At 40.6% G+C, this 17,317-nt stretch overlaps 1 protein-coding gene across 1 annotated transcript; it reads right to left on the reverse strand.

Annotated features, from left to right (window-relative positions):
- Positions 1-222: 222 nt before the first annotated feature.
- Positions 223-16,988, reverse strand: LRIT3 (leucine rich repeat, Ig-like and transmembrane domains 3). The gene is made up of 4 exons (XM_014784615.2): positions 16,563-16,988; positions 13,422-13,891; positions 4,325-4,630; positions 223-2,959 (listed from the first exon to the last, which is right to left on the reverse strand). Exons 1-4 carry the CDS (start codon positions 16,727-16,729, stop codon positions 1,809-1,811), a joined length of 2,094 nt encoding a protein of 697 aa, XP_014640101.2. The 5' UTR covers positions 16,730-16,988; the 3' UTR covers positions 223-1,808.
- Positions 16,989-17,317: the final 329 nt, after the last annotated feature.

Here is a 17,317-nt window from a genome sequence, read left to right on the forward strand (position 1 = left end):
AAAACTGTTAGCTCATCAGACAATGCACTCAGTGATGGAAGCACCAAGGACAAGTAGGCTGGAAAGGAAAGGAAATTATACCAAAAGAGGAAATGGGGGAGTTCAGAGTGGGCTGTCTATCCATATTGGTCATCTTCTAATGTGCGGATTATGGCTAAACTAGAATTATTTTTTTCTTTTCTTTTCTTTTCTTTTTTTTTTGGTGAGGAAGATTGGCCCTGAGCTAACATCCATGCCAATCCTCCTCTTTTTGCTTGATGAAGACTGGCCCTGAGCTAACACCTGTGGCCATCTTCCCCTATTTTGTATATGGGATGCCAGCACAGCATGGCTTGATGAGGGGTGCGTAGGTCCACCCTGGGATCCGAACCTGCAAACCCTGGTCTGCCAAAGCAGAGCACGTGAACTTAACCACTACGCCACCAGGCGGGCCCCTATTTTTTCTTTTTAATTAAGAGCCATTTAGAATAAACAATTTCTCATTCTCCAGCTATTTGTATTATAATTTCCACAATGTGTTACATTAAAGGCAATCTGTTTCTTACACAAAATAAAGTATTTTCTTAGAACTTGCTTCTCAGAATATTTCAGGACTTCTGACATACCTTTATAAATCTGTTCTATACGCCAAAATCTTCAATGTAAAGGGAATAATCTTTAGTAAGGGTGGTGAAATACTTCTTTTTTTTAAAAAAAAAACCTAAATTTTATTTATGAATCCCCTTTTCTCTCTGTTCATGTGACCCACTCCAATTCAATTTCCCTGATGTTTTTAATGTAGAAAGTTTGACGAAATGAATCCACTGAAGCTGCTCTTTCAAAATCCTAAAACATGCTTTTTGGATCTAAAAAGACTTTCCAAGTTCTTCTCTTTACCCAGGAAATCAAAACAACATGGCAAGAGACAAACAGCTGAGCTGTAGTCCTTTGGCTACTTGAATATCTTTGGAGGAAGCAGAAGGGAAAAAAAGAAATGAAGGAAGGAAGAGGGGAGGGAGACAAGAGAGGGAGAGAGAAAAGAAGAGTAAATATCAAAATATTAAAGAGATTGTTTTAAAATGAGCACCTTTTTAAAAAAATACCCATACAGTCAGTTAGCAAATGTATTAGAATGCAATAGTTACTATTTGTTGAAATGACCTTACTATTTACCGTGATCCTCTTTTTAAACTTATTTTTGCTAATACCTGTATTTCTAAGGACAAGGGAAAAGTTGTTCTTACTGCAATATGAATACAACCACACAGTGTTGTAGTGCCTAAGAGTGCCAAGAGCCAGAGCCCCCACTCTCCGCTGGGCTGGATTCGACCTTAGTCAACGCAAAACTCTGCATCCTCCCCGTCTTGCACACCAGGCAATGGCAGCAAATGTCCACGGCAGGTCCCAGAAAGCACTTTGAACACGAATGAACATCAAGGCACAGCTGGTTACACTAATCTTTCTTCACTGCCCAAAAGACCATCTTTTTAAAATTCAGACTTCACTTTTTCACAACTATTTTCATATAAATTTATTTTTAAGAACTAAAACATTACCTTAAAATCTATTAATAACTTATTAAGCACTACTCTAAAAATTATTTCTACGGACATCTTCCATACAACAAAAATCAAAATTATTTGTCCTTTCAGCTCAGAAGTCTCATGGTATTTTTTTAAACACAATTAAAAGTGTTCCATTTGTGATTTTCATGGAGGATGTGAAAGTCTTCCCCAAAGTCACCCAAACAGAGGGTCAACGACACCCGCAGATCCTTAATTGTGTGGAGGAAATTCTGTCAAGTTCACGTGCGCCTGAGCTGTCAAACCTCAGCAATAATAGTCTGGTCTAGAACCCTCACTTTTAAAAGTCGTCTGAGATTCCACACTTGACCTAGAACAAAGCAGCAACTTTTCTGAATCGTCTCTGTGCCTTCGCGTCCAAAGCTCCCCCACACTTTGAGACCCGGGGGACAGGGTCTCAAACTGGATGTAGGTCTCTTTTGCCAAATCCTCTTCCCAGAAGGAGTCTGACTTACATTGCAGTTTGCAAACTTTGTACAACAGGAAAAAAATCAATGGCAAGACAACAACACAGGCAGTACCGCTCACCACGATAAGGACAGACCCTTGAAAATCACCTGTTTCTTCCACCGTACCAGTAGAAAAGGTGACACATTGGTCTCTCTGGGGAGGCACTCCTTTTGGACAGACACATGCTATGTATTGCTTACCAGGATCCAAGCCATCTATAGTTACTTGGTTCTTGCTGGAGTCTGCATTCAGCAGCAGCAGGTCCTCCTCACCATACTTGGAATACAACACGTTCACCTCAGAGTTAGGCATGGTGTTGATGGTGTTCCACACCAAAGTCACACTCTGTTCAGTCTCACTGACTACCCTGAGATTTTCTACTGTGGCATTCATCTCCACAGACAGTGCTCGATCCAACAACGCCAACTCTTTTTTACTTGCACTAGCTGGGGGAAGCTTACCTCCACTCATCTCCACCTTTAAATTTCTTTTCCCACCTGGGTAGAGCGGGAGTGACTGCCGGCCAGCCACGGTGGTGCTTGCTGAAATTCCAGTGCCTTGAGCTGTCGTTGAAGAAACAATGGAGGAGAAGAAAGGAGATAAGGAGAAGGAAGCAATGGAGGGAGGAGACAAAGCAGAAGTAGAAAGAAGAGTGGAAGAAGCAGAGGAGGAAGAAGGCCAGGGAGATGACGAGGGACCAAGCATGGACGGAGATCTTCTAGATTCTGGCTGGACCTCTTGCTCAGGGTGATCTCCAGTTCCTCTTTCAGAAGTGTCTGATGAGGTGGCAGTTGTGACAACACCCACCACTGTCACAGTAACCACAGCTTCTGACATCCCAGCCAAATTTTTGGCCTTACATTTGTAATCCCCAGCATCCTTGTATGAAATGCCTGTCAAGCTTATTATGGACCATCTGACTCCTTCCCCTGGAGATTCCTGAATTACTGGAAGAAAAAGATATACATACTCTGTGAGGGAAGAAAAAGGAAAAACTCAAGCAACATGCCAACTGAAGCAACTATCTGGTTCTACATGCATCCCTCTGACACAAGCCGAGAGGGAAATGACACACTGCAAATCTCTGATGGCGGGTGATGGTTCTGTGAATTGTCTACGTGAAGGTCTAGGACACGCCAGGGGCCACAAGCTCTGTATGGGGAATGGTATTTTAAAAAGACATGGGGCTGCAAATTAGAAGACCTGGGTTTAGTAAACTTTTGTCCCCTAAGTAGTATGTGATTTCAGACAAGTCAATTAATGTCTTTAGGCCTCTGTTTCTGTATTTTTAAAATAAGGGGATAAGATAAAATGATCTGAAAGATCCTTCCAATTTTAACTCACTGTAGCTCTATAAAATGTTTATCACATGACCTTACTTAAATATTTCCCCAAATATTTTTTCTTGTAATAAAATGTCATCTATCTACGTAGCCAGAAGGTACAGCAGATCATTTTCTGGCATGGAGGAGTCATAATTTGTATTGTCAATCTTTCATTTTATATTTAATTTAGATAAACATCTAAACCATGGATTTTTTTATTTGCAGAATAATACATAGTTTTGCAAAATTGGAATTTTACTTTCCTAAACACTAAAATCTAACATATTTCCATTCTGTCTTGATTTCTGAAGGGTAATACTGGATTGAATGTCTCAATAGCCCAAAATGTAACTCACCACCTTAAACTGTGAGCCGTTTACTCTCTATTTGTAGGAATATTAGGCCTTGAATTTTTTTTATTTCATCAGGTTTCATTATTTCAATCTCGATTTAAATTTAATTTTAAAGAGTTTTAAAAGTCTATAGTGAGACTATCACTATAGAACTAAGGCCAAAGCATTGACTTGGTCATAGTAGGATCTGAAAATGTATGTAACCAATATTTCTAAAAATTATACTTTTTGTTTCTAATAAGGTTTGCACATAACTTAATATTTAAATAATCATTCAAAAATGAGAAACTTGTATGAAAATCCCTTTTAAGAAAATCGTAATGGTCATACATTTTAACGTGAGCTGTATCCAAGATGATGCAGAAAGACAAAGGCCTTATCTGCAACCAGCATCCACTGGATTGTGTTGTTTTCTATCTAAGAAAAAAATCAGATTGTCTGATTTCATCTATGTCAGTAGTCAGATAAACTGAGGACAATATTAACCAATAAAATGAACCTTTCAAATTCCCTCCACCCAATAATTTTGGCATATTTTATTAGAATTAATCAGCCAATTGTAAACCACACAAACACATGAGATAATTTCAGACCCTTGAAAACTCTGTTTCATGGGCCTGCATTAAGAGAATACCTGTATAGTTAGCCGGCGAGCTGTCGGCTCTGGTCCACGTGAGCTGCGGGGTGGGGAAGCCTGTGGCATCGCACCGCAGCAGCACATTACTGCCCAGGGCGGACGTGATCTGGGTGGCCGAGGTCATCACCGACGGCTTCAGACACTGCTCCAACTCAGCCCGCTGAAAAGCAATCCCTGCCAGGCGCTCGGGTTCACTACAAATCATCAGTGGGTCCAGAAGCACTACAGCGGGGTCAGCAACCTTTGACAACTCGATCATTTTGGAAATGTGACAGTCACAGAGCCAAGGGTTGTCCTGCAGACCTAAACCAGAGGGGAGGAAAAGGCTGAAAAGCTTATTCTGACGACTTCAGTTTATGTCACAGCCTCCTGGGGAAGCAGGTGTCTGCACGGTCTCCCTAAGAACAGACGTGCTTTGAGGGATGAAACGAAGCACCTCTCTGTCAGTTCTGCCCTGCAATCCAGCCGCTGAGTGAGCACAGCCTGTCGGTTCAGATCATCAACACATGGCCAAGTTACTGACCAATTACACTGTTCTAGGCTCTGCTCTAAGCACTTACCTGCATTATCTCATTTCATCCCAACAATCCTATGAGGAGGAGAGTATTCTTATCCCCATTGTAAAGCTGAAGAAGCCGAGACACGGAGAAACAAAATAATTTGACCATGGGCCAGCCCCGTGGCTTAGCGGTTAAGTGTGTGCGCTCCACTGCTGGTGGCCCAGGTTCGGATCCTGGGCGTGCACCGACGCACCGCTTCTCCGGCCATGCTGAGGCTGCGTCCCACATACAGCAACTAGAAGGATGTGCAGCTATGACATACAACTATCTACTGGAGCTTTGGGGGAAAATTAAATAAATTAAAAAAAAAAAAAAAAAATTTTTTCAAAATAATTTGACCAAAGTCACACAGTTCATCAGCGTCAGAGCCAAGATTTGAATCCAAGTACCATAGGGTGCCATAAATACCATGATAGACATATTTCTAGGGTGCTATTAAAGTACTTACAGTTTTTTAAGTATTATAGGGTGCTGAGAGGCACCTAACGCAGCCTGCACTGTGTCACTGTTCTGTGTGGTGTGAAGACATGCTGAGGTAGTATAAGTTCTGTGGAGCAAACCATAGAGTGAGAGGCAGCAGCGTCAGGAGAGAAGACTGGAAAGACTAGTCAAGGCTAGAACATGGTTTGGCATGGATGTCACATGTAGTGGCTGCTCAAGTCTCCCCTCAAGAGACAGTCAGCAGCAAGGGTAGTGAGCTGTCAGCTTCCGTTGCAAGTGCCTCCAGGACCGGCCTCAGCTTTCAGAACTGTTAGCCCAAGTGAGTTGGCCTTCAAGGGGGCTGTCTGGGAGCTTAAAGGAAAGTGAGGAAAATGTTACTGGAAACTAGAGGAAAGGGGACCCTTGTTATGGAGTGGCAGAAAGTTTAGCAACACCGGCACCTGTGGTTAACCTAGAAAGTGGAAAACATACTCAGTGACATGCATGCTCTAGCTAAGGGCGTTTCCACACAGTGTTGAAACTCCTGCCTGGTGTCTCCTTGCTGTGCATAGTAAAATGTAAAGGAGAGACAAGAGCCAAAGGAAGAACCGATAAATACAAAGGATCCAAATCTTGCTAGGTTCAATAATAGAATTGTTTCTTACTCCAAGCCTCTCCAAAGTTCTCAAATTAAGAAATGGTTTCAAAGGGGGCTGGCCCAGCAGTGTAGTGGTTAAGTTCACGTGCTCTGCTTCGGCAGCCCAGGGTTCAAGGGTTCAGATCCCGGGCACAGACCTACACACCACTCATCAAGCCATGCTGAGGCAGAATCCCACATATGAAAGAGAGGAAGATGGGCACAGATGTTAGCTCAGGGCCAATCTTCCTCAGCAAAAAGAGGAGGAATGGCACAGATGTTAGCTCAGGGCTACCCTTCCTCACCAAAGGAAAAAAAAAAAGAAAGGGCTTCAGAGAAAAAACAAGTCTAGGGTGGGTGGGACTGTACAATCACTTGCTAAGATCTCAGAAGGGTCTAAGATGGTGCTCGGAGCCTTCAGTCAGACAGAAGTCTCTCTAAGGACCTTAAGGGTGATGTCCCACAGCAGCTTCACCCGAAGCCTGAGGGTGAAAAGGATTTCTCTCACAAAGATTTGTGGGTGTGACTTTTTACTAATGGAATGGATTATACCTTGATTCATAAGGAGAAAAGACAGAACTGCAATTTAAAAAAATTCTAACCATGGCGGAAGATTTAACTGTTCATTCATAAATTCTAGTTTTATATAAATGCCTATTTTTAATATAATAGCACTTTATGACTGGCTCATATTTTTCTGCCAGTATTGGTAAAAGTTTACCTTTTTTAATGTTCTATCTCATAAGTTGCATTTCTTCCATGAGTGAACTGCCTTGAACTTTTTCCTCTTACATTTAGTCCTATGAATCTGTGACCAGTTCTCTAATATTGCTTTGAATTCTATCCCACCTACCAACAAACAGAAAATTCATTCTGTCATGTAATAATTAATATGTGTAGTATTTATATGTGCAATATGTGTAGTAAAGTGTACTTTATACTTTCAAAACACTTATTGTGCCAGATTTTTTTTTTATAAAGTAATAACAACACAAGCCAACAGTTACAGATTGCTTCCTATGTGGCAAATACTGCACTTGTCAAGAATTGTAAAGGGTCTGAGTTTTACCCTATTTAGAGCAACCAAGTCGTCCCGATTTGCCACATAGTTTTACAGACGTTGGCAGAAGACACAAGATCCTGGTCAGAGACAAAGGATAGTTTATTACTCACAGCTCTGGAGGGAGACATTGTCTTTATCATACCGGGCAGTAAGCACGCCTACCCTTTGCTCTGGAGGGAGACAAATCTCTACCTTCCAAAATGGTTCTCTACACAAACGTCCTAGAAAAGACAGTTCAGAACACAAGGCAGTCAGTCAGTGCCTGCCTCTGCTCACAAGACAGGCAGAAATGTGAGAGACCAGGGAGAACTGTCTCCCAACAGTACTGAGCATGCTAAGGGCTTTGTCTACCCCAATCCTGACAAAGCATGAGGTGGGTAATATTAGTAACATCCTCATTTTAAAGAGAAGAAAACCAGTGTTTAGGGAGGTTTAGGGATCTGCCCAAGGGCACACAGCTGGATGCGGTCAGGATTTGAACATCGGTATCCTGATCTTAAAGTTCTCATTCTCAGCCACCATGTGCATGTCTTATACTGACCTCAGGAAACTAGTGTGATTCCTCCAATTTCACACCAGAGAACACAAAAGCGCAAAGAGATTACTGCCTTGACTTTGTAAGAAGCTTCGAGTCCTGACTAAGTCCCAGATGTGTTAGCCTCCTAATCTAGTACTCCTTCCACCATAACTCATTTCTTCATCCTCTAAAAACATGGAAACATATAGAGCCATGGGTGGCAGCAATAAATACTGTTATCTACAAATCACAGATGTCAAAGCAGCAAGGTCTGGAGTGCAAATGGGCAAAGACCCAACAGCTATAGCACTAACAGTTTCACCCACGCTTTGAAACTTACAAAAATGCGTTAATGATGAAGCAAAATTCTTTTACAAATTAATCCAATGGGTTATATCTAAAAGTTATGTAAACCAGGAAGATATTTTTAAATCCCTCAAAAATAGAATGTGTATGTATTTCAGTTGTGAAATATCTAAGGTCAAAGGTACAACTTTAAAACCTGAACAATCCAAGTGTCATACCAACTAAAACACCAAATAAGCCTTGAACGGTGAAAAAAATAAAACCTGAATAATAATAGTGATCTGAGTCTTGAACACATACATCAGGTGTTTTCTCTTCTGGGGACAAAGGTACAAGAACCCTCTGGAGTTAAACTGTGACTTGTTCTGCATTCCTTCAAGGCAGCACACCAACCACAAGCACGGTAATTTGCATTCATTAATTTAATTTACATAACTATTCTTGGATAGGGGCAAATGAACTTTGCCTTCTCCTTTTTCTAAAAGGGTAATGTTTTCCACAGTAGTTGGATTAAACGTGCTATTTTTTGTGAAAAGTCAGCAATAAATTCCTGTACAAAAGTTATTCTGCAGACGATCAACACTTGAAGGCAAAGACCATGCCTTAGTCAACTTTGTGGAGGCAGTGGTATTGAACAGTTCAAGGGGGAAAGGAAAATCTTTTCAACAAATGGTGCTGGAACAACAGGACATCTGTTTGGGGAAAAAATAAACCTCAACCCCTACCTCACACTATACTCAAAAACTATTTTGAGGTGGATCACAGTCACAAACATAAAAGCAAAGAATAGAAAGCTAAAAACTGCATATAAAAGTTAAAACCATAAAGAAAGTAGAATATCTCTGTGACCTGTAGGTAGGCAAATATTTCTTGGATGGGACACAGAAAGCATTAACTATAAAAGAAAAAAACTGGTAAATCAGATGTCAACAAAATTTACAACTTTCTTGACAAAGATACCATGAAGACAATGTACAGACAAGCCACAGACTTGGAGAAAATATTCATAATGCACATAACTGAGAAAACACTTGTATTCAATAATAAAGAGACAAACAACGTTAAAAAATTATAAAGGAATATGGGGCCAGCCCAGTGGCATAGTGGTTAAGTTCACATGCTCCTCTCTGGCGGCCCTGGGTTCGCAGGTTCGGATCTCGGGCGCGGACCTACACGCGGCTCCTCAAGCCATGCTGTGGCAGCGTCCCAAGCGCGAAGTAGAGGAAGATGGGCACAGATGTTAGCTCAGCAACAATCTTCCTCAAGCAAAAAGAGGAAGACTGGCAACAGATGTTAGGGCCAATCTTCCTCACCAAAAAAAAAAAAAATTATAAAGGAATATACCAATGACCAATAAGCAAATGTGTACATGGTGAACACCATTAGTCACTAGGCAAATGCAAATTAAAATCACAACATGACACCACTCTCTGATCCACCCAGCCCCAAGAATGGCTGAAAAAGACTGACAACATCAAGTACTGGTGAGGATATGGAGCAGGTAGGCTGTGATACAGTGCTAGTTAGAGTGTAAAATAGTACAGCCTCTTTGGAAAACCAGCAGTTTCTTAAAAAGTTATATATATAACCATCCTATATATATTCAATCCTAAGAATTTATCCAAGAGAAATGAAAACATGCTACAAAAAGCTTTGCACAAGACTGTGAATAGCAGCTTAACTCATAATAGCTAAAAACTGGAAACAGCCCAGGTGTCCAACAACAGGAGAAAGGATGAATTGGTACATTCATAAAATCGACTACGACTCAGCAATAAGGAACGACCAATACATGCACACGGATGAATCCCAAAAACACAATGCTGAGTGAAAGAAACCAGGCACAAGAGTGCATCTTATATGATTCCATTTATATGAAATTTAGTGCAGACAAATTAACCTATGGTGATAGAAAATAAATGGTGGTTGCCTGGGCTGGGAGGAGACGGACTGAGAAGGGGCCAGGGGAAATTTCCGAGGTGATGAAATTATTCTGTATCTTGATAAGGGTGTGGGTTTTGGGGGTGTATACATTTATCATCACACCCGATTGTACACTTAAGATCCACTGTATGCAAATTATACCCCAATTCCTCAATTACGAAAAAGTTTAAAAGAGAAACGAATGCTATCTCTGGCACAGGGTAAGCCCCAACTATGGGGTTTGTCTCCTCTGTGCCCAGCAAAGGACGGGCACACTCACGGGGACTGAGGAGTATTTGTTGAATTAAATTAATGCCGTTTTAGAAAATTCTTTGGGAATACTCGGGCGCTGCTGCCCTTCAGGCAAACTCCATTCTGAATAGGAGAAGAGCCCAGGTTTACAACTGAACAAATTTGGGCACCAGTGAAAAAAGCACTCAGAAAAGCATTTTATGTCCTCTCCTACTGCAGGCTTTTTCCTCCAAGACAAACACTGTTAGGCCTTACTGAGTCTGCCTGTGTAAACATTTGCTTGTTCTTGAGAAAGACGCCATGGAAATTTACCTGTATTGCAAATCAAAAATGTAATCTGGTTTCAGGGTTAATTTAAATACTTACTTGCAGGACACTAGTTTATGTTTTTATGGATACATTAAAGGACAATATTATTAAGTTGATATTTTTACTCATGCAGAAGAGAGAGGGAGTAAAGGAAAAGCCTTTCCCTAAATTTTTTTTTATTACATAAATACATGATTTAAAGAGATCAGTAAAGTAATGCATATATGAGAAAAATAACTCTGGTGTTATTACATACCATAAATTGCATTACAAAAGAGAGGGGAAGAATGTGGGTTCTGGAACCAAACGGCCTGTATTCATACTCCCGCTCCACCACTAGGTGGTGAGTGAATCTGGGCAAGTGGCTTAACTTGCACCTCATTTCTTCATCTATAAAATGGGGATGAAAGGGTGCTTACCACAGGGTTAACACGAGACTGGAAGAAGCTCTATCTGCACAGTGTAAGAAGCAGGCTGGGCCCTGAGTAAGCGCTCCATCAGTGTTAGCTATTACTTTTACTATTTTAAATAGAACCTCCATCTGCTAACAACAACAAACACAGGACAATAAAATTAAATACAATGTATCCCACGATAATAGTACAAAAAAGTTCTACAGGGCACCTGGAAAAATATCATTGCTACAGTTAACCACTGAGTTCTAGAAAATCTAGAATTAGTTCTCATTACCATATTTTAATGATAAAATTGGAAGACTGAAATATAGTTAAAATAACAAAAGAGCCGAAGTAGAGAAGTCTTTCTTCATAAGACACTCCCATCTCAGTCACAGCTGCTGTGGATTATTGGTGATCTAAAATCATAACCTCAGAGACTGTCCGCCTTGTATTCTAAAGAACTGTCTCATAAAACATCTCATTACGTTCTCATTCCAGCCCTGTGAGCAAGAAGGATTAAGTCTCCCATCTCCGTACTCCAGCTGAGAGAGCGCATGTTTCTGTGTGTGATCCACACGCGTGCCCCAGCCCTCTTCTGAGAGGGCGGCACTTCTTTCCCCTTTTGTTACAAGGTAGGCATGGCTTTGCCAAGGTCACCTGCCACCCACGGCTGGGCATGCTTCAAAATATCTTCCATTATTTATTATCATGTTTATTATCATTATTATAAAAATAATGCATAGTCATGCAGAGCACTTTGAAAATACAGAAAATCAAAAGATGTCCCACTCCCCAAAAAGGACGGTTAACCAACTAGTGTATCTTTTCAGTCTTTTTCTTTGCACATTTTTGAATAATTGTAATCATGCTTTATATACAATTACATACCCTGCTTTTTAAATTTACTGTTATACCAAAAGTTTTCTCATGTTACTGCTTTTAGAGAATCTGAACCCTAAAACATATGTAAAACTGTGGGTAACTCTCCACGGACAATGAAATTTCATAACCCCTTCTCATTTGATCCCTCAGCTCTCATCCAGATTTAACTCACAAGGGAAAAATATTAATGTTCTATAAATTACTTCTTCATGGTAATATTTGCAACTAATCATTACAAAGCTATTTCTAGTAATTTAGTAATTGGATTTATTTTATACTATACATCTTCATTGGGTACTTCTATTAGAACCAAGAACTGCTTCCAAAGAAACTTAGAAAAATATAGAGAGAAATAGAATCTGAATGTTTAAATTAGACAATCTCTAACTACTAGCCTTACTCATAAGGATCAAATTAGCAGCTAAAATAAAGTAAATAAATACTACAGTATAGGTTTACATGATGCCTATCACAGTGTATATAACAAGGACTCCACAACTATTGTTAAATTAAACCGTTTTTTCTCTAGCCTATCCTACAATACTTCCTTTATTCTCTAATCAAAAATGTTTGAAGGACTAGATAAGCAGTGGACAAAACTGCTATATAAGAAAAGCTTACGTGATTTTGCTTCTTTCTATCTGGTTCTTATTACTCATACTTTTAGTCTCATAAGCACCAAAACACATTTACATTTCAACAAAAGCAATGCTAAAACCATTTAAACGCTGTCACAGCATTTTCTTTTTTATCAAAAAAAAATTGCAAATTTATCTTTTAGTTTATTTATACTTTACTTCAGCAAATATTTGAGTATGTGATATTGGTCAGTAGGGATTGCCTGCACAAATTTAGCATCTGGTTGCTTCTCACTCCAAAAGGCTTATTGTCATTTCACTGGACAAACACTTAGTTCTTTCATGCTTCTGAGAAACATAACCTCTTCTGCAGCCATGATGGACATAACTTGTGAACTGACAACAAAGCCTTATTGAGTGAACAAAATTTTAGCAAATCAAACTGATTGACCAAAGCCTCAGGCTTGTGGTTCATACAAAAGGATGAAAGGCCTCCCTGTCCACAGACACCCCTGAGAAGGGTCTCGGTTCACGGACTTCAGTCAGGGAACCACGTTCACTGGCATGCACCACGTGCAGAGCACTGTGCAGAGCACGATGCGGAGATACAAAGAAAGAAGACAGAGGTTTACTGGAAGGAGTGTACATTTAAGAACCCAAGGCTAATACCCATAGAACCTAAACAAAGTGAGGATCAACACATACAAAACTAATCACAGCTAAACTTAGAGACCAAATCCATTAGCAGACCCATTGGAGGCCTGTAAAATAACTGGTGTTTCCACCATTTCTTTTGAGATTAAGAAAATGTGGAAGCTACTTTCCTAACTAATTAAACCACTGCCCCTCATAAAGATGTTGACACCTCTCTCTCACTCCTGAAGAGCCTGATGAAGGGATAAAAAGAGATCAGGGCAAAAGGTTGGGTGTGGCAGAATATGGAGCACTGGTGTGCTCACAAGAATCAGGGCAGGTTGGTAGATTTCGTCATTCAGCTCCAGGCTCTCTAAGAGCAATGATAGTCTCTCAGCTTATGAGGCCAGCTCCCCTCCCTCCACAAACACACACACAACATTACACCTTACACAGGGTAGACAGGCAAATTGACCTAGCTGATAAAGTACTATACCATCAAAAGGGCAAGTATAGAGTAAGAGACCAAATTCAATAGACATGAAAAGACTGGACAATTGAAGGCACGCAGAGCAAATTATCTGGACCTGAGAAGCCCAGAAACGGGTGAGCTTACCAAGAATAACTCTTCTTGGTGAGAGGTCCAGGCTTCTAGACGATGTAACTAAGTGGGACCAGCTCTCCAGGAAATCTGGCGGCAGCGTTGTTAGTCTGTTGCTTGATAAATCCAAGTAGGCGAGGTTCTTCAGGTACCTGACCGCCTCATTTGGCACACTGGTTATTCTGTTATTGTGCAAATCCAGGGTCCTCAGACGGGGCATGTCCAGCAGAGAGGCCCAAGGGAAAGCAGCCAGAGAATTCCCATCCAAGCGCAACTCATGCAGCTGCCTTAGGTTGTAAAAGCTGCCAGCGTCAAGGCTGGCCACGGAACTGTAAGTCACCCAGAGGTACCGGAGCTCCACCAGGTAGTAGAAGGCCTCGGCGGGGATCCCGTGGATGACGGTCTTCTCTATGCGAAGCTTCACTGTGTCCACGGGGAAGTTCGTAGGGACCTCGTTCATATCCAGGTCGTTACATAGCACCAACCTAGTGTCACAAGAACAGTGGAAGGAAACCTGCTTTCTGAGACTCATTTGAAAAAATAATCCTTATCTGAAACATGCATTAATTTTTCACTCCTTGCTGGTTTTTGCAAAATATCTGTTCAGCCTGGCTAACCTATTCATTAGTAATTTGTCATCATCTTCTTCTTCCAGGTTGAATCACGAAATGGCCATTTTTGTAGGTTACAAATGATCAGATATCAGCAGTTTCATGTGGTTCAACCTTATATTGATGGAGCTCTTTATGGGTCAGGCCTGTGCCACACCCATCACAACCATCCCTTTTGTAATCATCATGGCAGCCCTAGGGGGTAGACGCTGGGTTGCAGGTAGAGGCACCAGCTCTGGAGTCAGGCTGATCTCGGTTCAAATCTAAGCTCTGACGGCTCCTCTGTGGCCGTGAGATTGTGGCCACTTCTCCAATCTCTCAACTTCATTGCCCCATATGAGGTGTTAGGATGACTAATTGAAACAGATATAAAATTTTACACCTTCCTGGCACATAATAAGCACTCAGTGGGTGTTTGCTATTATTATCATCAACCTCATTTTTACAGATGAAATAACGGAGGCCCAGCAACATTAGGTAACTTCCCAAGGTCACACAGCTAGTGGATTACAGAGCCACCCCTCAAACCCACATCCGTCCACTCCAAAGTGCACACTTTCACCTCTCTAGGAAATGACCCACTTTAAGGGAATCCCCTGTTGAAGCTATAAATTGATCCTTTTGAAGAAGATCACTTAATTAAAGAAAGAAAAAAGAGCAAATGTTCACACTACATGCTTAAAGTTAAGCTCTATTTTAACAAGGTGACCCATGCACTGCTTTCAGCCTAAGGAATTAACCAGAAACTTGGAGTTTATTCCTTTTACCACTCACTAACTTAAATTACCTTGAGCAAGTCATGTTGTGATCTTGTTTAGCGGCACGTGGAAAACAGGCATAGAAAAACAAGCCTGCCCCATACGTGGGTGTAAAGTAGGAAGAATCAGAGAATTTGGATTCATTTTAACCTGAAAAAAGACCTATTTATCTCCCGTTATATACTCATCCCCACTAGATGGCTGAAAATTAACAATAAAAAGTTTTGCAAAGCATGATCTAAATTATAATTCATTACACATGTAGTAAATAATAACAATAACACAGCCATTTAGTAAAACACATCACATTAAATCAGTGAATTTTAAAAGCCAGCCTATAATGTAAGAGAAGGAAGCAGCATAAAGCTGCAATGTACTGGTGGCATCATCTCCTTTCTGTAACTTTGGGAGAAGACCCTATGGAATCACTGGAATTCTCTAGGGGCACCTCTTCCTCTTCATCTCTATTCTGTATCACAAATTTCAGTGCTACTTTATACCAGGATGATCCGGTTTCTACTCATTAAGTCAGCATTCCAGTGTGCTGTAATGCAAAAAAGCCTGCACTGGGAGCTAAAAGACCCAGCATCTTATCAGCCAGTCACTGCATCAACTCAACACTGTGACCCTGGACACGTCATTTAGTCTCTATAGGGTTTAGTTTCTTCGTTTATAAAATGACAGTGGTCAAACTAGATTATTTCTAGAATTCTTGCCAGGCATAATATGCTCTGATTTTTATAATATCCATCAATAAAGGGCCACCACGGAGAAGAAAGCATTTCTATGATTGTTTTCTCAAAAGCACCCTAGCCTGAGTCATTAACTGCTGCATATCTTTTGCCAAGTAGGTCTTTAAGTCTTAAGTTCTTCTCACTGTCTTTACCAACCTAGTGAATATCTCAAAAAGATACCAAGAGTTGGTTAAGTAAAGTTTATACAATAACAAAACAAACTACTCAAAAATGTTTTTATTATTTGTTTAAATTTGTAAGACAAATTGGGTGATTCTTTTAACAAATTACTTTTAAGAGTCTCACTGTTCACTTCAACCAAGTCACAAAAAAATCTGATCCTCAAAAAAAAAAAAAGTCTACCATGTTTAGCTAATATGAGTTCTGTTTTACATTTAATTCTATCTAAAGGGATCCACACATATTACAAGTAACTGTTCTCATTTAACAGGTAGACATCAGAGCAACGCAGAGGTTGAATAGCTTCTGAGACCCCAAGGTGCCAGCAGGAGGCAGGGTTGATCTGGATTCTTCAAACTTCTTTTCTTTGTAAACTGCAATATCTTAAAGTGAAAAATTCTAATTATGAAGTTCTCTAACTCTTGTGATGCTCCTTCCTACTTCCTAAGTTCTATCCAGTTGGCATGAATAACTCTCAAAATGAAACAGAAAACCCTGGAAGCAAATGCTCTGGCCTGTCACGGCACCTCCCGATGGGCCCGGCCCTCTTGTGCTTTCTCGAATCTGGCTGAGCTGACCACACACATTTGACCTCCTGAAAGGGATGCTTTGTGACAAGTGCAATTAATATTTTTGTGATACAGAATGTGTCTGAGAGTCTCAAATAATTTGAGGGGCTTTTAAGAGCTAAACCACTCAAAATGAAAACAGTGAAGGAGTGGGCAACCAGTACGAACACAATTAAGCTCAAGCTTATGTAAATGAAACCTCTCCTCTGATTTCTGATGGACAACTTGCTTTCAAAATAAGGCCATCTGGTTTGAGCCCTTTTTCTCGGAATCATCAGAACACTTAGCAAGGAGAGAAGCGTACCTTGATCCCAAGCCGTCGTTTCTGCCCCGATAATCGCAGGAGCACTGAGAAGGACAGGAACAGCTCACTCCTTCCAAAAAGCTAAGCACAACGCACAGAAGTGCAAAGAGACGCATCGCTCCTTCACAGGTTATTTGAACAAAAGGTAAAAACAAAATCCTAAGCATCCAGAAGCTGGTGTGCCAGGAATGTAAACAGCCATTTAGTAACAGCAGATTATACGGGATTAGCCGAGATCTGTAGTTACTTAACCTTCAAGTGTATCTTGCAGGGGGATCAATCGACCTAGCCTGTGAACAGTTTCAGCAACCCACATACAAAATAGAGGAGGACTGGCATAGATGTTAACTCAGGGTGAATCTTCCTCAGCAAAAAAAAAAATAAAAAATAAAAAATAAAAATATATATATATATAAAGGGAAATATTACTGAAAACTAATAGAATGCATATAGAAATAATAGAGTCAAAGAATTTGCTCAGTTAAAATAAAACACTGCTGATTTTCAGGTTCTGCACAATTCATCTGCTCATTGAATATTTAGTGAGCACACACTGAACCAAGTACTAGGGCTACAAGGATGAATAAGGCATCTCACGGCACAAACGGACCTCGAATGATAAAGAGAGGCCCAGAGTACTCTTGTGAAGAAGCACACGAGAAGAACATCTACCCTGCCCTGCTGGTCACTTCCTAGGGTGGGTGGTACCTGAGCTGCTCTATAGGATGCATGTCCCCGTAAGAGGGGGAAAATCA

The sequence above is a fragment of the Ceratotherium simum genome, chromosome 12, assembly GCF_057802395.1.
Source record: "Ceratotherium simum simum isolate JZ-2026a chromosome 12, ASM5780239v1, whole genome shotgun sequence".
Lineage (NCBI taxonomy): Eukaryota > Metazoa > Chordata > Mammalia > Perissodactyla > Rhinocerotidae > Ceratotherium > Ceratotherium simum.

Excerpts from the sequence above, each read along its gene's own strand:
- LRIT3 (XM_014784615.2), bottom strand. The coding sequence starts at position 16,729 with ATGCTTAGGATTTTGTTTTTACCTTTTGTTCAAATAACCTGTGAAGGA. Across the intron at positions 13,892-16,562 it reads AACGACGGCTTGGGATCAAG|GTTGGTGCTATGTAACGACC; the intron begins GTACGCTTCTCT and ends TTGTGACACTAG. Across the intron at positions 4,631-13,421 it reads ACCAAGAAGAGTTATTCTTG|GTCTGCAGGACAACCCTTGG; the intron begins GTAAGCTCACCC and ends CCTCTGGTTTAG.